Source organism: Tenrec ecaudatus, chromosome 12 (assembly GCF_050624435.1).
Source record: "Tenrec ecaudatus isolate mTenEca1 chromosome 12, mTenEca1.hap1, whole genome shotgun sequence".
Classification (NCBI taxonomy): Eukaryota; Metazoa; Chordata; class Mammalia; order Afrosoricida; family Tenrecidae; genus Tenrec; species Tenrec ecaudatus.
Window position 1 is genome coordinate 35,245,971 of NC_134541.1, and position 25,916 is coordinate 35,271,886.

Sequence of the window (25,916 nt, forward strand, 5' to 3'; positions counted from 1 at the left end):
GTGGAGGTTTTACTTGAGGATCCCATCAGTGTGCGCACCTAGGACATTAGCTAATGAATTCAGATCTCTAAAAAGATAAAGAGAGACGTAATCTTAAAATGGTGACATGGACTTATGATATCAGTGTCAGCAAGGTTAAAAATCCAAATAGGATGGAACATTGAAAAAGGAAAAGATTTTAAAAGATAAGGGCAGCAGAAATAACTTTATGCTTAGGGTCAAAGGGAACCAAGAAACATCTTGGCCCACTGTTTGATATTCATGGGGGACATACAGGAATAAAGCACGAATTTTTCTTGGACTTCCATAAAAGCCAAGACTATGAACTTAAAGAAGAAACTACTGAAGGGAAAAGACAATGGGATAGACGATAGCGGTGTAGCATGCAGGACCATCAGCTAGAGGAGTATTTCTTGTAATGGAAAAGGCAGTAAAAAATCCATTCAATGGGGTTTCTGAATGTCACGGCAACTTCAGTGATTACAAGCTGCAGCGGCATTTTAGCAAATGTTGGCTAACATTTAAATGATATCACCTGACCTTTCCAATAATACTTAAGAAGGGTGTTTAAGAAAGTGAATTCAGTTTGGCTTGTACTGCAAGCTGGCAAATGAAATTCTAACTGAACACGAGTAAATCCAGCCCCAGCTTAATATCTGAACAGATACCTATTTTGCGGGATGGGGTGGGGTTGGGGGCAGAGGGAGACCCAACCACAGCCAAAGCTAATCTGAAGTTTATCATACCTGTTTGTAGGCATAAAATTCTTTGTGTGCTTGATGTCTTAGCCTAAAAGATAGAAATGAGCAATGAGATACCAAGATAACTTGAAAAATAAGAACATATAGGGACACTTCAAAAAGTCCATGGAAAAATTCCATGATCTTTAAATTTTATTTTCCCCACAAACTTGTTGATACTTCTGGATACCGAAGGAAGTGGTGGCTAGAGTTTATCTGAAATTGGTTTTTATGTGAAACAGGAGTCAAGTTTCTGTTTACCTCTATATAGATTTTTATTGACTCACCATCATTTATTGAAAAGGCTTTCCTTTCCCTACTGTAATGCAGTAGCATGTACATTGTAAATCAGGTAAATTTGTTCCGTGGGGTCATTTCTAGTGTTTCTACTCTGTTCCTTTGATCTATTTACCTATCTAGGTGTCAATATGCAGTAAGAAACTGACACCGATATAACATTAAGGAACCACAGACTCTATTTGAATTTCATGATTTTTTCCATTAATATCCCTCTCCAGTCTATGATCCTACCTTGCATTTAGTTGTTATATCTCCTAAATTTCTTCTACTCTATGACAGTACAGGTCTTTCAAGTCTTTGACATTTTAACCATGGTCATTTAGGTACAGTTTCTCCATTGTAAAGTTAATACTTCCTCCTCTGGACTATTTTGAGAGATGTTGAAACTATAGAAATACCTTGTTTTTTTTCTCAAGCTTTTGCCCACTTATTTTAGCAATCAGCTTGCTTACAACGAATGTTGTTACTAGTGTTGACCTAATGATAATTTTTTAAAAATTTCAATTTCTTATATATTTATTAATTGAAATGCTTATGGAAGGAAGAGTGTCCCCCCTCCATGATCTCTTAAATTATTAATTTCTATTAGTAGGGACTCATTTAGGTCTACGGGTTAGAATTCAAAATGATTATTATTTTGTTGCTCATATAGATTTAGCTATGGCCTCTAAGGCACTCCTAAATCCTTTCCCAAAGTCCCTATTCTTTTCCAAGCATTTCCTTACTTAGGGTCCACCTCAAGCTGTCCCAAGCTCATTGGATTCCCCCTGCCCCTCCCCTGAGACCAACCACGGTCTAAGGAGTCCTGGCTCTTTTTACTGGAGAAGAGCACTTAGAAACGAGGCGCTTGGCGTGTGGCGAAGACTCCAGGCATTGCTTTACTGTCATGTGGCTGAGCAACGAATTTCAACACCTGGCAGTGTCAGCAATCAAGCTTTGTTCTTCTTAATGACTCATTTGGTTAGTTTTGTTCCTCGGTATCCCCTATACCTTTTATGAGTCTGTCGATGTGCACAGCAACACAAAAACTTGGGATTTTGACTGAGATCGCATGGAATTTACACATCAAGTAAGAGAGATCGGAACTTTTTACAAGATTGAGTTTTCTAATGCATGACGTAGTATAATCCTCTATTTACTGAGATGTGTTTTAATTTCTTTCTGTATATTTCGCTGTAGGGGTCTTATTTATCTTTCATTAGATTGATTCCTAGGTACCTGGTATTTTTTAATGCTACCTGTTGGTCCTGTGTGTTAGGCCCTGGACAGCTAACTGCAAAGTCAGTGGGAAAATGCTGAGGTTGACTGCTCCCATGAAGATTTAGTCTTGAAATCCTATATAGAGTCATTTTAAGTTGGAATCGATTCGATGGCAGTGTGTTTGGGTACTCAAAGTAGTATTAAAATAATTTAAATATTTAAATTTTAGATAACTTAATATTCAAATGGTTGGGTTTTACAATACACAATTTTCTTATTGACTGTGTATCCAGTCGCTTTTTAAAGTTCAGTTAGTAATTCTAATTATTTACCTATAGAATCTTTCAGATTTTTAAAATGTATACAAACTTGTCTGCGAATGAGTTTAATTTTTGACTTTGTAATCTTAATATATTTCCCACCTTTATTTCTTTGCTTTTATCATTTCATATTTTCATTCTCTGATTTTGCACTGGCAAAACCTCCAGTAGAGAGCTAAAGAGCAGGCGATACTGCCAGTGTGCTTATCTCATTTCAGTTCTAAGGAAAACGACCAGTCGTCACTATGGCCCGTGAGGGGTTTTAGGTTCTTGGTGGATACCTTTAATCAGACAGAAGACATTCTACTCTTAGTTCCCCCATATTATGTCCTCTTTTACTAATGTGGTATATTGTAAAACTGATTTTTGAAGGCAAGCTTCATTCCTGGAACAAACTACACTTGGGTGTGATGTACTGTCCTTTTGGTACATTCTTGAATAGGATTTACTAATATTTTATTCATGAGAGACTGGCCTATCATTCCTGTTTTTCCTTAAAAATATTATTGCTTTTGGTGTCAGGGTCCATGCAGATTGGTTACATTCTGCACAATGTGTGAACACTGTCATTATGTTTGTTCTAGTTGTTCTATTTCCTATCATCTAGCTTCCCTATGCTCCCGCCCCATTTACTTTCCCATCTTTGAAATAACTGTTGACAATTGGTCTCATTTGGTGATTTCACAAAGGAGCACCCCTACTCACAGGTAATAAATACTCTGTTTTGTGAGCCACTCTGTGATTGAGCTAAAAGTGACCTCAGGAGGTAGTTTCAGTTTCTAATTTCCTTTCTGATAATATCCTTGCCAGGTTTTGGTATCAAAGTTATGCTGGCCCCATTATTATATGAGTTGATAAGTATTTTCTTGACTTCCGTAGAAAAAAATCAGGTAAAACTAATTTATTCTTTGAATGTTTGGAGGAATTCACTGATGAGGTTGCTGGGCTTCCAGTTTCTTTGTGGGAATATTTTAATGACACATTCAATTATCTTATCAGATGTATAATTATTCATATTTCCTATTTATTCTCTCAACTTTGATAAACCACATCTTCTCGTGCAGGATGGGTGCTTCGTTCTGTTGTACACAGGGTCATTATGAGTTGGAACTGATTTGATGGCACCTAACAACAAACAGATTTCCTCTAGAGATCTTACTAACTTCAAATTTACTGGAAGGAAGTTGTTCATAATATCCTCTTATAATCTTGTAATGTTGTAGCAATGTTCTCTTTGGCATTTCTGATATGATTAATTATGTTTCCTCTCTCTTTTTCTTGACTGTTTTTCCTGGAATTCATCAACACTAGTAATCTTTCTAAAGAACTAACTTTGGGGCTCATGGATTTATCTGGTATACATTTATTTTTCTAACATTAAAGCTTATGTGCTTACCTTTAAATTTTCCTCTTTTTCCTTTCCTTTGGGTTGAATTGGCTGTTTTTGGTTTTTTTTTGTTTTGAGCTTCACGAAAGAGAACCTTAAGTCATTCATTTTCGGTCTTTCTTACATATGAATTTATTTCCTTCTGGATAGGTTTATTCAACACCAACAGTCCCTTCCAACTTTACTGAGCGGCTGACCATGTCCACGACCCAATCCGACTCTAAACTGAATTCAGTTGCTGACTCACCCCAGCCTTGGCGTCCTATCAGTCCCAGGAGTCACAGTGCTCTGTCTGTCTGTGGCCCCCATCAGCCTCTTCTAGAGTGCGTCTTGCAGGTTGTTTGCCCCTGAGATAATTTAGTGGTTGGTGTGTAAATCTGAACAGTTGTAATGATTGGATTTCTTGTAGCACATAGATGTTATTCTATCACTGACAGAACTGTGCTTCAAGACAGATTTTGAAATGTGCTTTTTGATCAAGAATATGACACCATGCCCCTGGAATCTGCCATTCCTGACATGATAAACCACATGATTTTCTGATTCAAATCAGTCCATTTCAGCTCCCTAATACACCTGGATTACTGATCTTTATGTGTTCCACTTCATTTCTGACAATTTTCTTACGATTCATATTTTGTATATTCTAAGTTCCTATTATTAATCGATGCTTTCCAGCTGTTTATTCTCATTTTGAGTCATGCCCCATCAGCAAATGAAGGTCAAGAAGGATTTACTCCATCTCCACCGTGAAGGTCCGCTCTACTCTGAGAAGGCAGCATTTTCTCAGTCATATTCTGAGTGCCTACCAACCTGATGGGGGGGGGGGTCATCTTCTGGCACCCTAGGAAATGCTGAATAAACGTTGATCACTTAAAAAGTAAGTATATAAGAGGGTTGAGTGAACAACACTGAACAGTGCTGGAGAAAAGGATAAAGCCACGTTGTAGTTTGTGGTCTCCTTTCTCAGTTTTTCCCTCATTGCTCAGCATCCTAATCTTCCACACAGTGGTCACTTCAAACTCTTGCCACTCTCTCCAAGCTTACTATCAATCTCTCCCTCATTGTTGTCAACTGCATATTTTACTCAACAGAAAAAATGTGTTTTTTCTTCCAATGTCAGGTATTTAATTTTCCGGCTCTCAATCCACATACCTACACATGTATCACTCTTTATCAAACCCAACCAAACCCAGTGCCTTCTAACCCCACATAAGGTTTCTGAGACTGTAAACTTTTACAGGAGTGGAAAGCCTCATCTTTCTCCCTTGGAGCGGCTGGTGGATTTGAACATCAGATATTGGGGTTGGCAGTCCAATGCTTAGCGCACAGCACCAGCAAGGCTCCTTAGTTACTTTATCTCTGTTTTAGGAGAATGGGGAGAAAAATGAGGTTTTCTACTCCTATGAAGATTTACAGTCTTGGAAACCCACAGGGGCAATTCTCCTATCTCAAGAGCCAGAATCGAGTTTTATTCTTTACCTTTCTTGAATGTGTCCCTTCTTACCAATTTATCCTTTCTGAGAAATCCTCAACAACCATCTCAATCAATATAAAATTGTTAACAAACAAAACACAACAACACACCAAAATACTTTCCTTCTTCTATAGCATCTCTCCTTACCCCCACTTCCAATCTAATCTTTTCTCAGGCCAGGAGTCTTCTACGAAGAGGTGCTTTTCTCACTGGTTGGTCCCGCTTTGTCCCATTGGAGCCTGTTTTCCATCACCCTCTGCCTCCTGCTACTGAAACGGTCCTAACTGAGGTTATCAACACGAACCTCACTGTTACATGCAACAGGCACTTCTCTAGCCTGGGGAGCAGCAGCTGACACTGAACCCCTTTTTAAAAACTGAACCCCTTTTTATGGGACTCCTCTCTCAAGCTTTTTCTCCTATCCCACGTTCTCTTCTAGGCTCTTTTTAAATATCAGTTTTTCCCAAGGGTTTGTCCCAGATCCATTTGATTTCAATCTAATAGTCTCCCTAAGGGACACTCTAGGTTGCAGTTACACCTAGTCTTGTACAACCTATTTCTAGATCAGACTTCTTGTAGATTTTAGACTCATATCTTCAATGAAACATCAAAACATCTCTCTTATATAGGGAACTCAGTTTTGCCTTGTCTAAAACAGAATCCTGCATCCCTGAACCTTGAAGTTGCCAATGCATTTTCTATCACTGTGAAGGGATTACTACCTGGGCAATCCAGCTGCCTAACCCAGAAGCTCAGGAAAGAGTCTAAACTTTTCCTTTTCTTGTCTTAATGCTCGCTATCAATTTCAGTGCATTTTCCCTGCCCCACTATTTGTCACAATCAAAACATACTCTCTTCTGTCATCTCAATCCACTGCCATTATCTTGGTTCAAGGCCTTATAATTTCTATTAGGTAATCAATTAAAATGTTCTCTACTTTTATTTATTTTAATCATAGCTGAGTTATAATTTACACATTTTAAAATCATGTCTACTTCTAAAAGGTTAGTAAAACAACAGCCATCTTCTGCTCTCTTCTTCAAGGACAACCATTTTTTCCCATTTTTCCACTTGATTTTGCTATTTACTTCCATGTCTCTAAATAACCTGATTGTGTTGCTACCTGAAATTTTTTCAGTCTATGCCTATTTATTTACTTGCACCTAGAAACCATTCACTTATTCACCTAATAAATATTTACTGAGTGCCTAATATTATGCCAGGTACTGGGTGTTTGGGATACAGAAGAGAGAAGAGACAAATGTCCATTTCAGGAAAGAGATGAACAATAAGCATAAATTAGAATATTTTATGTTTGTTGTGGCATTCAACTGATTCTGGATAGTGTGTGTAAAGGTCTGGTTGGTGGTGGGTGTCACGTTAGACCTAATGTATGCTTCTCCTACAATTCTGACTGATGGAAGGTACTCAAACTCTCTGCCATTGAGGTGATTCTGATTCATGGTGACCTTACAGGACAGAACAGAACTGATCTTTTGAGTTTCTGAAGCTGTACAGGAGTAGAGAGCCTCATCTTTCTTCAGCTGAGGGGCTGGTGGTTCTGATCTGCTGACCTTGGGGTTAACAGCCCAATGTGTAAGCCACCAAGAAGTTGCTATTTGTTGTTGTTAAGTGCTATCGAGTTGGTTCCAACTCATAGCGATCCTATGCACAACAGAACAAATCACTGCCCAGGTCCAATGTCATTGCACACTTGTTGCTATGTTTGAGTCCAATGTTGCAATCACTGTGTCAGTCCCTTCCGTTGAGTCCTTCCTTCCCTCTTTTTTGTTGATTCTCTACCAGCTACAATGTTCTCCTCTAGGGATTGGTCCCTCCTGATTACATGCCCCAATTATGTGAAAGAAGTCTTATAATCCTTGCTTCTCAGGAGTCTTCTGGCTAGACTTCTTTCAAGACAGATTTCTTTGTTCTTCTGACATACCATGGCATTTTCAATATTCTTCACCAGCACCATAATGCATCAATTCTCCAGTCTTCCTTATGCACTGTCCAGCTTTTATATGCATATAGGTGATTAAAAATACCATGATTTGGGTCAGGTGCACCTTAGTCCTCTCAAGCATTTTAAGGCAGATTTGCCCAAAACAATACATTTGAAGGTGCTAGTAGGTTATTATAAAAAGATGGGTTTAAGTAATTTGGGAGGAATTGAACCTTGGGATCGCCAAAGGGATTATAAATAACTTATTAAATTCAAGCTTAACATTTGAAGGACTAAAGGGAACAAAGTAGAATCACCAGAAAAGGAAAGATCAAGGTTAAAACTTACAGATGTTGCCAATGACTAGGAAGAGAACTATACAAATGTTTGAACACCGGCTTTTCTGATTATACATAATTGTATTTTAAATCTCTGTTATAATAAAACACGAACACCACAAAGATAAAACAAAGCTATCCCAGGAGTCATACATTCTAGGATTAACTATCTTATGAATGTTAATCCTTCTTTCAGGTGACTGGTGGAAAGATTGGTGGTTCAAACCCATCAGTAGCTCCATGGAAGAAAGACCTAGCAATCTGCTTCCCTACAGCTTACTTACAGACTAGGAGCCCTATGAGGACATTCTGCTCTGTCACGTAGCCAGAATCGACTTGATGGTTTACATCAATCCTTAATGAATATTTTCTCTTTATTATATTTTGTATTATTTTTGTACTCTCCAAAAATTTTTAAATTTAAAATATTAAATTCATATATTGAATACCGTTTGTAGGGAAATGATCAAGAAATAGAGCAGGTCTGAAAACAGGAATTTAGTTTTAATGCTTGAGGTCTTTCCTGCTTATGCCATGGTTGATCCCTTATTTTTAAAAGAAATGTTGAATACTTATGTAAAACGGATTAAACATTGACTTTTAAAAAAATGTACTTGAATCAAATTCATGAAAATATTCAGTCCCACAAAGGCTGGATGGCACAAAGAGTTTGTGATTGGCCATTAATCTAAAGGTTGGTGGATCAAGCCCAGCCAGCTGCTCTATGGAAGAAAGGTCCAGAGGACAGCACGAGACCCTCGGGGGCAGCGCTACTCCTGGAACACAGGGAGCGGTTGTGAGTCAGAGGCTGACTTCATGGCTGCTAACTGCAACAAAGGAAAATGAGAAATTCTAGAAACAAACAGATTTTTAAACTTTCCCTGTTAATACTTTAGTTGTATTAGCCTCAAATATTTTTTTTTCTGAGCAAAATCTGAAAATCGTAAGCAGCCAATATATCTATATAAGACTTTGTGAGAATTTTAGAAAAGACCTTTCTATGGTGAATACAAAATTACTTGTCAGAAAATCAGAAACCATGTGCTATAGAGCTTTAGGGATTTTTAGTGTTATTTGCAGATAACCAATCACATGAAAATCTGATCAATGTGACGAACTAATGGAAACTTAAAATCTTGAGACCTCCCCCCAAAAGCCCCAAGCCCCAAACCACTGCCACTGAACTGTTGTCCAGCTTAACCCAGAACATCGCCAAAACTCTTCCTTAAGAGACCAGAAGACATTTTTTAAAGGCTTGGTCTTTGTCTTTGGGACCTAATGACTTTAGCTAACACCTTCAAAGCTGGGGACAACAGATTAAATCAGTGGGAAAGGCAATGTAAATGTCTCCTATGGAGTAAAATACTTATCGTTAGATGGGATTAAGGATTAGGTAAAGGTGTTTTACTGATTAATACTCACAGAGAATTAGAATGCTAAACTACCCCTTAATTTTAGAAATTGCACTCATTAATGTACTTATAAACCTTTTGCTAAATCCAAGGGAAGAGAATTGATTTTCTGACTTTAAAATATCTTTGAAATAACAAACAATGGAAATCAATTACCTAATCAAGTAGCAACAGAAGAGTAAACTCAGGATGAAGACAAATATAGCAGTGCCAAAAACCACAATATATATGTTGAGAGGCAGATTCTGGAATCCAATGTTGGGCATCCTGAAATTGTAATGTGGGAAATCCGAGCTCATGGATGAACTGTGAGAGAAGGAAAAGAGTGGAAAAAGAATTAGGGCCTAAGACCAAAGACCAAAGTTGCATTGCTTTTGTAAACAAGGAGAAGTCAATGTTTTCTCATAAGTTGAAACAATTATGATTGACGAAATGATAATATGCTTAGCACTGATCACCTACAAATCCTGAGTCTTACTAGGTACCTGGTATTAGCCCCAGGTTGGGAAGGCTACATAAATAGCTCTGTAAGTTGTATTCATACCCTAAAAGGTATTTTACTGAAACAATGATAGTAATCTACAACCACGGAAAACTCCAATTTCAAAGAAATTGTGTATTAGCAATTCTTGATTTTTCAAACTTTAAAATTCTTAACTCAGCCTTTATTTATCAGCAATAGCTTTTAAATGTCAAAAAAGAAGAAGAAACTTAAAAATCTCACAAAGAGATAATGATTAATTCACTATGCACAGTTCTATGGTATAAAGTGATGAGGCCATGAAAATCTACATTTTCAAAACATTTGAATGTCAAGAAAAATATAAAGATATGAATGACAAATTAAGTAGGATATAAGTTGTATATGAAATATGATTTCAATTTTGTAAAAAGTGAAACATGGCGTGTGTACATATATGTATGTGTGTATTTGTGCAGATTAGGCAAAAAGTTTGAAAAAGAAGATATCAAAAAGTTAACAGTTGCTTGCAGCTGTCATTTTTATATTTTTAATATTATTTTCAACAATTAAAATGACAGTCAAAACAGTGAGCTTTTAAAATGTGTTAAATTGTAGTCTATTTTAAGCATTTTACTGGTATTATTTTATTTAACCCTCACATTAAATTTCTATAATTTCTCCCCATTTTGTAGAAAAGGAAACCCAAGGTTACAAAGATACTTGCCTAGCCGAGTATGTATGAGCGATGTGCTTGTAACTAATTCATCGCCAGTGTGCTCGGCCTGTATGTTCTAACCCACGGTCATTGAGGAAGGAGCCCTAGTGGTGTTGTTGGTTAAGCACTTAACGAACCGCCAAGTCTGTAGTTGGCATCCACCAGTCACTCCACAGGAGGAAGACGAGGCTGTCTGCTCCCATAAAACTGTAAAAGTCTTGGAAATCCCAAGGAACAGTTCTACTCTGTCCTATAGGGTCACTAAGTGTTGGAAGACACTCAGTGGCATTGAGTTTTTAAAAATTGTGTTACAGAGTAGAACTGCGTGACATTTGGTTTGCCTGAGTGTAATCTTTATGGAACCAACTCTCCCGGCCTTTCTTCTGCAATGCTGCAGTTGGGTTTGAACCGCTAACCTTTTGATTAGTAGCCAAGTGAAAACTGTTTGCACCATCCAGGGACCTTTTAATTGCGCTACTGCCTTTCTTTTGGATTACTTTTATAATTAGAAAGCAGCAAATGTTGTTTAAATATTAAAAAAGGTTCTATCTAGGATTATTCCCCTAACCCTGGTAATTAAAATTTCAGGAACTGAGGTTGCTTCCCTCTTTAAACCCACTGCCAATGGATTCACTTTCTATTTCTGAAATTATAAATCTTTATGGGAGCAGGCAGCCTCCTCTTTCTCCTGCAGAGCAGCTGGGGGACCTTCACCACCCACTTCCCGGTTAGCAACCCAATGCTCAATCCACAGCGCCACCACACCACCTGCTCCCTTCTTTAGATAATACAATATACAGAAAGATTAGCTGGGAGAAGAGAGATATAGCTCATCACATCTTCTTGCCAGAAAAAGAACCTTGTCATTTTGATTTTTTTTGTGTTTTTAAATAAAAACATTTTATAGTAATCATACAAATTTGCTGTGCTTTTTTTTTTTTACATTTTATTAGGGGCTCATACAACTCTTATCACAATCCATACATATACATACATCAATTGTATAAAGCACATCCGTACATTCTTTGCCCTAGTCATTTTCAAAGCATTTGCTCTCCACTTAAGCCCTTTGCATCAGGTCCTCTTTTTTCATTTTGATTTCTTACAAAATAAAGAGCTCCTACCAGGCCTGTTTCCCAAGGTCACAGATTGACAACTGAGTTAAAACTACGACCAGTGTCAAGATCAAAACTAAACTAAACCCACCAAACAATATGACACCTCTGCATTCATTTATGCCTGGTCAATTAAAAAATGTTCACAGATCTTTATGATCTTAGATCTTGCTGATTCCCACAGGAGCATATTTACACTGTAAACACCACCGAGATGCTTCACTAACTGGATCTGAGACCTAAATCATCTTATTACTTTAATTTTCAGCCTCTAATAACTAATACCAGAATAGAACAGCCTCATCCCATAGAGACTACCCTCAAAACTTAATTACCTTTGAGATTTGGCCATTTTCTGGGCTGGTTCTGACACAGCACATGCTTTTACTCAGGACTAGATAGAAAATCAGAGAGGATGAAGGAAAACTCAATCAAGATAGATCATCCTGGGCCTCAAACAAACCTAAAGAAACTCTGAAAAACTGAAGTCACACAGAGTGTGCAAGCTAACTATACACATACACAATGGACAGGAAAAGAAAGTTAACAACAACAACGAAGGTTCCAAACACCTGAAAACAACTCAGTTCTAAAGAACTCATGTGTGGAAAACGAGGTCTCAAGAAAAAGGAAAACACAACATCGAATTGATTCAAAATGAAAAAAAACAACCTTTTACAATCTGTGGCACATAGTTCTGAGAAGGAAATTCAGTATTAAGTGTATACATACTTTAAAAATCTGAATAAAAAAATCTAAATACTTTAAGTTCCTTCTTCAAAAATCTAGGAAAAGAACAAAATAAACTCAAGTAGAGGAATAGAACTAACAGCAAAACTCCAATGAAATTGGAAACAAAAATGATAGAGAAATAAAGGATGAATTGGTTTTTTAAAAAGATCCTTAGGACTGACACACTTCTAGCAAGACTAATATATATAGAGAGACATCACTAATTAAAAAAAATTTTTTTTTTATTTTAACAATTTATTGGGGCTGATACAATTCTTTTCACAGTTCATACATGAGACATCACTAATTTTAAGAATTTAATTGGATTTAACATTAGAGACAAGACAACTTATGTACATACAACATAAATATGACCAATTATTCAAAGAATGGCCTACCACAACTCACCCAATATGAAATAATTTGAATAGCTCTAATAACTATTAAGGAAAACGAATCTGCAATTTAAAAATTCTCCAAACAGGAAACTCTATGTCTAGATGATTGCACTAAAGAATTCGACCAAATTTTAAAGAATACCAACTCTAGACAAGTTTTTGCAGGAAATAGACGTAGGAGTATACTTCCCAAATCATTAAAATGTTTTAAAATCGTTTTATTAGGGGCTCATACCACTTAGCACAATCCATACATACATCAATTGTGTAAAGCACATCTGTACATTAATTGCCCTCACCATTCTCAAAACATTTGTTCTCCACCTAAGGCCCTGGCATCAGCTCATTTTTCCTCCTCCCTCCCCGCTGATCCCTCCCTCATGAACCCTTGATAATTATTTTGTCATATCTTGCCCTGTCTGATGTCTCCCTTCACCAACTTTTCTGTTGTCTGTCCCCCAGGGAGGTGGTCACATGTAGATCCTTGAAATTGGTTCCCCGTTTCCAACCCACCCTCCTTCCACCCTCCCAATATCGCCACTTACACCACTGGTCCTAAAGGGATCATCTGCCCTGGATTCCCTGTGTTTCCAGTTCCTATCTGTACCAGTGTACATCCTCTGGTCTAGCCAGATTTGTAAGGTAGAATTGGGATCATGATAGTGGGGGAGGAGGAAGCATTTAGGAGCTAGAGGAAAGTTGTATGTTTCATCATTGCTACATCACACCCTGACTGGCTTGTCTCCTCCCCGAGACCCTTCTGTAAGGGGATGCCCAGTGACTTACAAATGAACTTTGGGTCTCCACTCAGCACTCCCTCACTCATTCACTATATGATTTTTTGTTCTGATGATGCCTGATACCTGATCCCTTCAACACCTCGTGATCGCACAGGCTGGTGTGCTTCTTCCATGTGGGCTTTGTTGCTTCTGAGCTAGATGGCCGCTTGTTTACAAGACCCTAGACGCTATATCTTTTGATGGCTGGGCACCATCAGCTTTCTTCGCCACATTTGCTTATGCACCCATTTGTCTTCAGCGATCATATCATGGAGGTGAGCACACAATGATATGATTTTTTTGTTCTTTGATGCCTGATAACTGATCTCTTTGACACTTCGTGATAACACAGGCTGGTGTGCTTCTTCCATATGGGCTTTGTTGCTTCTCAGCTAGATGGTCACTTGTTTACCTTCAAGCCTTTAAGACCCCAGACGCTATACCTTTTGATAGCCAGGCACCATCAGCTTTCTTCACATTTGCTTATTCACTCGCTTTGTCTTCAGCGGTTCTGTCAGGAAGGTGAGCATCATAGAATGCCAATTTAATAGAAGGTAGAAAGTATTCTTGCATTGAGGGAGTACTTGAGTAGAGGCTCAATGTACTTCTGCTACCTTAATACTAAACCTATAAATATAGGCACATAGATCTATTTCCCCATCCTCATATAAATACATTTGCATATGTACATGCCTTTATTTAGACCTCTATAAATGGAGACTCTAATTCTTTAGGTGGTAAACAGCCTTATCTTTCTCCTGCAGATCAGCTGGTGGGTTTGAATTGCTGATTAAGAGGTTCAGCAGCACAATGGCTAACCTCTACAGGTCCTTCATGCTCTCCTTATATTGCTTTCTTTCCCTTCACTGCCTGTCTCCAAGGTGCACCACCTTATCTGCAAATAAGGGGGCTTCAAAAAATGCCTGGAAAAAAAAAGTAATGAAAAGATAAGGTGAGTTTTCCATGAACTGTTGGAAGCTGCTTTTTACCTAATTTCTCCAAGAAGCCTAGTTTTAAACAACTGACATTTCCAGTCTGGCAACATTTAGACTGTTTCTTACGGCAAGACAATGAACTGCCAGGTCCCAACCTGAGCTCAGTATCTTGGCATTTACTGTTGCCCTCTCTCTAATGGTGAATTTTGTCTGTGTTTCCTCTATGTTCTTTGTGCCTATCTGTCCTTTTTCATGACTTTAAAAAGAAATTTTATTAGGGGCTCGTACAACTCTGATCACAATTCATACATACATCAATTGTGTAAAGCACATTTGTACATTCATTGCTCTCATCATTCTCAAAACATTTGCTCTCCACCTAAGCCCCTGGCATCAGCTCCTCATTTTCCCCTCTCCCTCCCTGTTCCCCCTCCCTCATGAACCCTTGCTAATTAATTATTATTTTGTCATATCTTGCACTGTCTGACGTCTCCCTTCACCCACTTTTCTGTTGTCCGTCCCCCAAGGAGGAGGTTATATATAGATCCTTGTAATTGGTTCTCCCTTTCCAACCCACCCTCCCTTTACCCTCTCAGTATTGCCACTCACACCACTGACCCTGAAGGGATCATCTGCCCTGGATTCCCTGTGTTTTCAGTTCCTATCTGTACCAGTGTACATCCTCTGGTCTAGCCAGATTTGTAAGGTAGAATTGGGATCATGATAGTGGGGGAGGAGGAAGCATTTAGGAGCTAGAGGAAAGTTGTATGTTTCATCATTGCCACATCGAACCCTGACTGGCTCGTCTCCTCCCTGAGACCCTTCAGTAGGGGGATGTCCAGTGGCCTAAAAAATGGGCTTTGGGTCAGCACTCTGCACTCCCCCACTCATTCACAATGATAAGATTTTTTTTGTTCTGATGATGCCTGATACCTGATCTAATCCCTTCGACACCTTGTGACCGCACAGGCTGGTGTGCTTCTTCCATGTAGGCTTTGTTGCTTCTGAGCTAGATGGCCACTTGTTTGCCTTCAAACCTTTAAGATCCCAGATGCTATATCTTTTGATAGCCGGGCACCATCAGCTTTCTTTACCACAATTGATTATGCACCCGCTTTGTCTTCAGCAATTGTGCACGAAGATTTTTTTAAAGCCTGCTTAAGTCAATGGGTAATGGGTTATGTATTGCGCAACTAATCCCAAGGGTCAGCTGTTTGAACTCACCAGCCACTCAATGGGAAAAAGAGGAGGCTTTCTATTCCAGTACAGATCTACAGTCTCATAAACCCACAGGGCAATTGTACTGTCGACTTTGCATCCACAGGAGGCCTGGTGGAGCAGTGGTCACTTGTTGGGCTGCTGCTAACTGCATGGCCAGCAGTTTGAAGCCACCAGCAGCTCTGCAGGAGAAAGATGGAGCTTTCTACACCCATAGAAAGTTCGTCTCAGAAACTCGGGCACTCAGAAACCCTGTTCTTTAGAGTTGCTGGGAGTTGGCATCAACTCAACAACAGTTTGATTTTTAGTTTGTCTCCTAGGCTTGCAGAGGACAAGGAATTGGATTTCTTTCTTTCAAACATTTCCTTGTAAATGTTTACATAGCAAAAACACAAAGTGTTCTGTAACATTGGTTGTGATCCCCATGATGTGTCAGTGCTCACCCCATTTTCATCCAGGGTTTTTCATGTCCATCTGTCAGGTTCTCTTACTGCTTCGTTCTATCTCATCTTTGTTTGGTTGGGGGCAGATGCTGCCCTCTTGGTCTCTTATAGATGACTATTTATAAGAAGCACACTTCTCCTGGGTAGTGGTGTTTATTTTGTGGGTTAATCTATTATTGGGTTGAAATGGGGGTCTTGTGGAATGACTTCAGTTTAGAGGTTGTCTTGGGGAAATAGTCTCGGGAGCAGTGTGATTTCTTTTAGAATTGGTTTCTTTTTCCTTTACTTACAATTAATTTGAAAGTTACTGTGGTCTTTCTTCCTGTTGGTGTTGCTAGGTGCCATTGAGTTCATTCGGACTCACAGTGACCTGGTGTACAACAGAATGAAATACCTTAGTCCTGTACTTCTTCACATTGTTATGTTTGAGCCTATTGTTGCAGCCATGGTGTCAATCCAGCTTGTTGAAGGTCTTCCCCCTTTTTTTTTGCTGCCCCTCCACTTTACCAACCAGGGTGCCCATTTACAGGGACCATTCTCGCCTAATAACATGTCCAAAATATGTGAGACAAAGTCCCATTATCTTTGCTTCTAAGGAGTATTCTGGATCTACTTCTTCCAAGACAGACTCGTTTGTTTATTTAGCAGTCCATGGTACTTTCAATATTCTTTGCCAGCACCATAATTCAATTGTAGTGATTCTTCAGTCTTCTTTATTTAATGTCAAATTTTCACACATGCATATGAGGCCATTGGAAATACCAGGGCTTGGGTCAGGTACACCTTAGACCTCAAGTAGCATCTTTGTTGTTTAATACTTTACAGAGGTCTTGTGCAGCAGACAATTCGTTGTTTGATCTCTTAACTGCCGCTTCCAGGAGCATTCAATGATTGTGGATCCAAGCAAGATGAAATCCTTGACAATCTAAATCTTTTCAGTTTCTCATGGTGTTACTTATTTGGTCCAGTTGTATAAAGATTTTTATTTTTACATTGAGTTGTCATCCATACTGTAAGGCTGCAATCCTTAATCTTCATCAGCAAGTGCTTCAAGTCCTCACTTTCGACAAGCAAGGCTGTGTCATTTGCAAATCACAGGTTAACAAGCCTTTTAATCCTGATTCTGCATGTAATCCAGTTTCTCTGATTATCTGCTCATCATACAGATTAAATATGTACTGTGAGAGGATACAGCCTTGATGCAAAGCTTCCCTGATTTTAAATCATGCAGTATGCTCTAGTTCTGTTTGCACAACTGCTTCTTTTATGAATAAGTATTGTGAGAGGATACAATCACAACACACACAAGTGACCCTGCTGGTATTTGAAATAATATCAGTGACAACTTGTGGCAGTGCCCTGTAAGAGAAAGGGCTCACAGCTACTCCTTGACAACTACACGGCCCTTCCCTGGGAGAGCAAATACTGACAAGAAGAGCAGGCCTGGCTCTAGGGCTCAATCATGGCTCTTGGAGGAGCTGAGCATCATCCTCGTACCACCCTTCCCTTCCCCATTCCTTCTCCCAGCCCCACTGCTACTGGCTGCTGTGACTCTAGGGCAGGTGTCAGCAAACCAGCTCGAGGGCCATACATGGCTCTTTTGGTATGGGCATATAGCTCTGAAGTAAAATTAAAGCATTTTGAAGGTTATTATTCAGATAATGGTGATTTCGCTTGCTTGTAAAATTGATGGTGAGGGGGCATAGGATGCCTGGTGGGGACTGATCAAGTGCAATGTAGCCAAGAGGATTAATGAAAGCCAAATGAAGTTCAAACGTGATAGTGTGACAAGAGGAAAGTAAAAGGAAGTAGAGGAAAAAACTAAGAAGGAAAAGATACTTATAGAGGTCTAAATACAGGCATGCATATATGTAAATATATTTATATATAACAATAGGGAAATAGATCTATGTACATATATTTATATGTTAAGGTAGCAGACAGACATTGGGCCTCTACTCAAGTACTCCCTCAATGCAAGAACACTTTGTTCTAATAACCTGGCATTCTGTGATGCTTATCTTCCTGACACAATCACTGAAGACAAAATGAGTGCATAAGCAAATGTGGTGAAGAAAGCTAATGGTGCCTGGCTATCAAAAGAGATAGCATCTGGGGTTTTAAAGGCTTGAAGATAAACAAGCGGACATGTAGCTGAGAAGCAACAAAGCTCACATGGAAGAAGCACACCAGCCTGTGTGATCATGAGGTATTGATGGGATCAGTTGTCAGGCATCAAATTTCCAGAAAAAAAAATCTTATCAATGTGAATGAAGGAGAGCACGGAGTGAAGACCCAAAGCCCATCTGTAGACAACTGGACATCCTTTAACAGTAGGGTCACAAAGAAGAGGTGAGTCAGTTAGGGTACAATATAGCACAACGAAGCACACAATATTCCTCTAGTTCAGCGGTTTCTCATCCTGTGGGTTGAGACCCCTTTGGGGAGCAAACGACCCTATCACAGGGGATAGCCGATTCATAACAGTAGCAAAATGACAGTTATGAAGTAGTAACAAAAATAATTTTATGATTGGGGGGGGTCACCATAATATGAGGGACTGTATTAAAAGGTCACGGCATTAGGAAGGTTGAGAACCACTGTCTTAAGTGATGTTGTACATTTTTAAATGCCTTTTATCAGTGTTTCAGTTCTTTCTCTCTTTTAAAAAAATTCTAACCAGTAACTTTTAATAGTCTTTGCATTATATCCTCCAGTCATTACTGACAATTCTAACAGCCACTCCTTGAGAGAAAGATGAGGCTTTCTGCTCCCATAAAGAATTACAGTCTCAGCAACGTAAAAGAGCAGTTCTACTCCATAAGAATTGACTTGATGACAGTATGGGATTTCCTTCTTATTCATCCAGTGTAAAGCCATATATGCATGATAATTTTACAAAAAAATTGCTTGCTAGTATTTAACTATTCATTTCATGGAATCTGTAATTAATTGGGGGCAGAGTATGGGTAACAGGAAAAAGAACACAGAGTAGTAATGCTGACATAGACTGAGACATAGTAATGCTGACATAGACAAGCTAGAGAGGAAGAAAATAATCTTGGGTTAAACTTCACATCACAATGACACAAGGGCAGGCAGGAAAAAAAATCCTATGCTCAATAGGAAATAAAATCAGGGTGTATACAATACCTATATAATTTTAAAGAAGAGCTGATCTCCATTCCTTTCTCTCCCCCAACAGAACATCATGTTTCCTGCTTGCAGGAAGGAAATAAAAATGAGCAATATCTGTGTCATTCAAAACCATACTCTAACTACCTTTGGGGGGCAGGGTGGGGGTGAATTCTTTTAAAGCTCTCAAGTTTTGTGAATGGGCTAGGGAGCCTCTTTCTTTAGAGCCAGGTTTTACTCTACATTAATAGCTCATCAGGCTCCTGGTTCTTGTACAGGTGGGCATAAGAGACACCTGCAGATCACAAAACAAATACAATTCTTAACATGCTGGTAAGTGCTTCCAGCTGCTGAAGCCAATAGTCTTCATTGTTGCTGTACTGTGAATCTACTCCTTCATTGGGAATAATACAAAGATGGATCATGAAAAGGAAAAATCTTCACAAGGAAAGTTTTGATTTTTCTGAGTGGATAATAGATGTTACTTGAGAAATGATTCTATCTTTTCTGTTTCCTTCAAGAATACCACCTTGATTATAAAAGGAGGAATTAAAATGATCGTTATTTGCAGACAGATGATAGTAAAACAAAAAAGAATCCCACTTAAAAGAATAACAGAAAGAATACTTACTAGTAAATATACCCACTGCCATTGAGTTGATTCCAGCTCATAGCAACCCTATGGTTTCCCAGGCAATCTTTCCCAAAGCAGTTAGCCTCCCTCTACCTCTGAGGAACAGCTGGTAGGTTTGAACTGCTGACTTTATAGTTAACAGCCTACTGTGTTAGCCACTGTAATACCAGGCCTCCTTTATTAATACATATATATAATATATATTCAGAAAAAGGTGCAATGGTGGTACTGTGGGGTTTGGCATTGGGCTTCTAGCTGCAAGGTTGGTAGTTCAAATCCACTAGCTGCTCCACAGGAGAAAGATGAGGCTGTCTGCTCTCATAAAGATTTATAGTCTCAGAAACCCTGTACAGGCTCAGTTGACTTGATGGCAGTGGATTTTTTTTTTTGGGGGGGTAGCATATTAAGAAAACAATATGAGAAATATAAAAAAAGATGTGAATAATTGAGAAGATATGGCTTTGAAGGGCCAATAGAAAGATACCATTTTTCTTAAATCCATAAATTAATGCAGATATGATAAAAAACAAAATAAAACACCGACAAGGTTTGCTTTTTTTTTTTTCTGGAAGAAGGGTGGATTTGGAAAATTAATTCTAGTTCAATAGAAAAAAAATGTACATAGGCAAACAGCCAGGATAATTAAAAAAAAAAGAAAAACCTATGTTCTTGACACATGAATTGACACACAGTAGCAGTATAGAACAGAGATAGCTGCTGTTTGTGAAATATTTTTAGTTTTCCACCTTCTAGGTGATATATGACTTCCTGGACCTGTAGCAGTGGGCTGGGTGACTTGCCAGTGCGGTATAAAGGGCAATGATGTATGTGACTTCTGGATGAGCACATTACTGATGGGGTGAGACTCTCCACTGTTCTCCTTCTCTCAGCCCAAGAAAACTTGGAATGCTCAAGAGGGTGTTATCTTCTAGACCAGTGGTTCTCAACCTTCCTAATGCCGTGACCTTTTAATACTGTTCCTCCTGTTGTGGTGACCCTCCCAACCATAAAATTATTTTCATAGCTACTTCATAACTTTAATTTTGCTACTGTTGTGAATCAGGCAACCCCCATGAAAGGGTCATTGGACTTCCCAAGGGATCGTGACCCACAGGTTGAGAACCACTGTTCTAGACCCAAGCGAGGAGACACAGAGCAGATCCCTGATGGACATGAACCAAAAGGAGGAAAGATTCTTGCTGTGATAAGTCAACAAGATTTTCAGGATTGTTATACAACAGAATCTAGCGCGTATCCTAGCATATACAAGATAGCTGAAGCCCAGCCTAGAGTCATATAAATATCTCATATAATGCTGACATTTCCCATCAGTGGGAGAAAGACAGATTACTAAGTAATAATAATGGAGCAACTGGAAAGCCAATTGATCAAAAAAAATGTACCCAAACATAACTCAGCTGTGTGAGACTTAAAGATGAAAGTATTAAAAAAATATCAAGGAATTAAAAATCACCTCAAAGTAGCGAAGGGCTTTTTCACAGAGATCCAGAAAAAAATACTGATAAATTCAACTACGTACAAACAAAAACATGCTGCTTGAGGGAGCAATCACTCTTACATATCTTAGGGAAACTCTCAATTAGTGTAATTTGTGTAACTGTCAGCGCCATGAGCATAACTTAGTAACATCATACGTGGACTTTCCTGTTGATCCAACAATAATGCTCCATCTTTAGGAAGTCACCTCTCAGATGTGCTTGCATGTCTACTCAAAATGTACATCTGGACCAGGCTCTTCACTGCAGCCTTCCTCATAATAGTGACAGGTATGATGCACCCTGAAAATGCAATTAGTTAAATATGGGACTGTAAAAATTAATGCTGTCGATCTGTATGTGCTGACTGAACAGTTTTCATAAATTGCTAAATAAAAATCAAACAAAACAAGGTGCAGACTAGTGCAAGGGGGCTTCAAAAAGCTTGAGGAAAAAATTCCCCTGAACTTTTTGAAGCCCTCTCGTATCTGTGGTATGAAAATGTAGAGAGAAAGAAAAGTGAGTTGTTAAAATAAGGAGCCCCTTTAGGGTTTTGTGTCTAAAAAGTCTGTGGAAGAGCAAAGTTTGTGTAAGGACACAGAGAAAACTTGTACCCATGATGTCTTCAGACCTGGGTGGGAGGAGACAACCTTTTCACGGAATAGCTACCTTTCATGTTTTTGAAGTATGTGCAAAGTATTACTTATTAAACAGAAAACCAAGACCAAACCCCTGACACTGAGTTGATTGTGACTCATAGGGACTCTATACAGGGTTTCCATGACTGTACATCTTTACGGAAACAGACAGCCTCGTCTTTTCCCTGGGGGAGCGAGCAACTGGTAGGTTTGAACTGGCACCCTTTCAGTTAGGAGTCCAAAGCTTACCTGACAGTGCCACTAGGGTTCCTTGGTGTATTAAAGAGAATAAAAATTTAAAAAATTAACTATAAGCAGACAAGGAAAAAATGAAGTACTCCTAAAAGAAAGCTTTTCTGTGCTGTCTATAAAGATTCATAAGGATTTTTGATGTTAGATTTTTATTTGAAAGATTTGGTTGGCAGTGAAGAGGTCTGAGGGGCCGACCCCAATCCCAACTACTACGTGAACACCTGCCCCTCCTCCCAGAAGAACTTATTTGAAAGGACGGCATTGAATTTGCAGCTTCCGGAGAGGTACATATCTGACTGGAGCACACCGGAGCAGATCTTCATCTGGGGAGGAGGAGAGAGTGGAGCACATCCTGGCCTACCAGGCCTTGAGGACGGTGTTCCCGATTAGAGCAGCCAGTCCACAGAGAGGACCACATGGCCGGCCCCACAATAAAACATGACGTCCCTCACTGACCCATAGCCCTACAGGGAACAACACGGGAAACACACTGCCACACCGAGGCAAAACACTAAGGGGGTGCAACAGAACAGCAAGGGAATGGAGTGGCGAGTCCCCAAGGAATGCTGAAGGTGGACTTTGGGGCCAGGGTGTGGTGCCCCAACAAAATGGACTGGAAAACACTCCTAAAGACCAACAATCCTTGAACTAACTACAAGCTTTTCTTTCTTATTGTGTTGTTGTTTTTTTTTCATTGGTTTGTTATATATTGTTGCTTGGTTTTGCTCTGTCTTGTTTTTGTGCATGTTATCATCTCTGAAGGTCTGTCTAAATAAGATAGGCTGGATGAACAATCTCGAGGAGAAGACAGGACTGACATTTCCAGGGAGACATGCGAGAGGGGGAGGTGGAGGAAAGGTGGTGTTGTTAACAAACCCCGGGACAAGGGAACAACAAGTGATCCAAAGCGGTGGTGAGGAGGGTGTATGAGGCCTGGTAGAGCACGATCAAGGGTAATGTAACCAAGAGGAATTACTGAAACCCAAATGAAGACTAAGCATGATAGTGGGAGAAAAGAAAGTCAAAGGAAATAGAAGAAAGAGCTAGGAGGCAAAGGGCATTTATAGAGGTCTAAATGAGGACATGGACATATGCAAATATATTTATATTTGAGGGTGGGGAAATAGATCTATGTGCATATATTTATAGAGGTTTAGTATTATTAGCGGAAGGACATTGGGCCTCCACTCAAGTACTCCCTCAATGCAAGAATACGTTCTTCTACAAAATTGGCATTCTATGATGCTCACCTTCCTGACAGAACGGCTGAAGCGGGTGAAAAAGGAAATGTGAAGAAAGCTGATGGTGCCCGGCTGTCAAAAGATATAGCATCTGGGGTCTTAAAGGTTTGCAGGTAAAGAAGCGGCCATCTAGCTCAAAAGCAACAAAGCCCACATAGAAGAAGCACTCCAGCCTGTGTGATCACGAGGTGTCGAAGGGATCAGGTATAAGGCATCATCAGAACAAAAAATCTTATCATATTGAATGAGGGGGCTAGTGTGGAGTGGAGACCCAAAGCCCATTTGTAGGCCACTGGACATCTCCTTACAGAAAGGTCTCGGGGACGAGACAAGCCAGTCAGGGTGCGATGTAGCAACAACGAAACATACAACTTTCCTCTACTTCCTAAATGCTTCCTCCTCACCCACTGTCATGATCCCAATTCTACCTTACAAGTCTGACTAGACCAGAGGATGTACACTGGTACAAATAGGAACTGGAAACAGGGAATCCAGGGCGGATGATCTCTTTAGGACCAGTGGTGTGAGTGAAGATACTGGGAGGGTTGAGGGAGGGTGGGTTGGAAAGGGGGAACCGATTACAGGGCTCTACATGTGACTTCCTCCCTGGGGGGATGGACAACAGAAAAGTGTGTGAGGGTAGATGTCAGACAGGGCAAGATATGACAAAATAATAATTTATAAATTATCAAGGAATCATGAAGGAGGGGGAGCGGGGAGGGAGGGAAAAATGAGCAGCTGATGCCATGGGCTTAAGTGGAGAGCAAATGTTTTGAAATGATGAGGGCAATGAATGTATAAATGTGCTTTACACAATTTATGTATGTATGGATTGTGATAAGGTTTGTAAGAGCCCTTAATAAAATGATTAAAAGAAGAAAAACTTTTCAGATAATCCTTTTATGAAAAAAAATTTTGATAACTTCTCCCCTTCCTCTTTCTCATTACATTGTATGGAGTGAGTATTTCTAATTGTAAGATGTACCAAAAGGAAAACAGATGAGCATTAAGTGCCGTTTGCTGTAACTCGAATCCCGTTGTAAAATGAAGACTACCTGTGAACAGTGGACTTGTCTGTTCTTCCAGCTCTATCACCTTTTGCTTCACATACCTTTCTCTTTCTCTTTTGTTTTGCTCTGTTGTTTGCTGGATATACATTTAACATTGATGTTTGTGTTTGATAAGAATGCCTGCTGGTGCTGTGGTTACGTGCCCAGCTGCTAATAAAAAGTCAGCCCTCGCTGCTCTGTGGGTGCAAGACGCAGCACTCTGCTTTCCATCAAGAGGGTATACCCTAGACTGGACTGATGGTTTATAGCATGTCCTTCTCTGTACTTAACAAAGAGATAGTCATCTGCTCCATGTCAGGATCCCTGTTAGACCTGTGACTATCTGTATGGTTGGTTTTTTTCGGGGGTGGGGTGAGTGGGTGATGTTTCTCTGCACAAGATAGGCAGAAAAGACAATCTTACAGAACAGTGACTGCACCAAAGGTTCATGGGGAAGTGAGTGGGGCATAGGAGGGGAGGCGGGTGTGGTGTGAGTGGGGAACCAACAATAACGGGAGCAGGAAAATAGTAAGTGTTCTAAGTTGATGCCAAGGAGGATGTAGCTTTCCTGATCAGATTAGATCAATCAATTGTATCTGAGAGGTAAACAATGGGTAAACATAATAGTGGAGTGAGAGGTGGGGGTAGAAGGAGAAAAAATATATGTGTGTATTTACTTATATATGTGTTATGTGTGTATATATATGTGCAAATATAACAAGGGAGTAAATGGACTTAGGGTTCCTACTTATATCTTACCTCAGTACAAGTACGGTTTGTCCAAAGAGTATGGCATTGTGTAATACTCACCCTCGTGACATGATTGCTGAAGACAAAATGGGTGCATAAGCAAATGTGGTGGAAAAAGCTGATGGTGCCCAGCTATTAAGAGATATAGCCTCTTGGGTCTTAAAGGATTATAGTTACACAAGAGGCGATTACAGGGAAGCAACAAAGCCCAATTGGATGGAGCATACCAGCCTGTGTAATCATGAGGTGTTGATGGGAACAGGTATCAGAAGTTCAAAAACAAGCAAATTGATGTGAAGGGATGTAGATGTATTGACCCAAAATCCACCTGTAAGATAATTGGACAGTTCCTCTCAGAAGAGCTACACAGAAGGGGTAGTAAATGCAGGGTGCAGTGTGACAGTGATGAGCCACATAACTATCCTCTAGTTCAGGGGTCCTCAAACTTTTTAAACAGGGGGCCAGTTCACTGTCCCTCAGACCCGTTGGAGGGCCAGACTATAGTTTAAAAAAAAAAAACTATGAGCAAATTCCTATGCACACTGCACATCTTATTTTGAAGTGAAAAAAAAAAAAAAAAAAACGGCAAAAACACCCTGCGAGCCGGATAAATGTCCTCAGCGGGCCGCATGTGGACCGCGGGCTGTAGTTTGAGGATGCCTGTTCTAGTTCTTTAACATTTCCTCCCTTTACTGTTATGGTTTTATTTGTTTTACCTCATTTACCATGTTAGATTTGCGTATGTTCATTTGTATATTTAAGATTGCTTGGTACGTGAAAATCAAGAGAGATAACATTTTAGAA

At 39.5% G+C, this 25,916-nt stretch overlaps 1 protein-coding gene across 1 annotated transcript in view; it reads right to left on the bottom strand.

Moving 5' to 3' along the window:
• Positions 1–25,916, bottom strand: part of RNF24 (ring finger protein 24) — an 82,323-nt gene that overhangs the window by 9,138 nt on the left and 47,269 nt on the right. The window contains exons 2-3 of the mRNA XM_075563957.1: positions 9,276–9,425; positions 747–789 (exon numbers count right to left, since the gene is read on the bottom strand). Of these exons, the coding sequence (XP_075420072.1) occupies positions 747–789; positions 9,276–9,418 (186 nt within the window). The 5' untranslated portion in view covers positions 9,419–9,425. The remainder of the gene's footprint in view (positions 1–746; positions 790–9,275; positions 9,426–25,916) is intronic.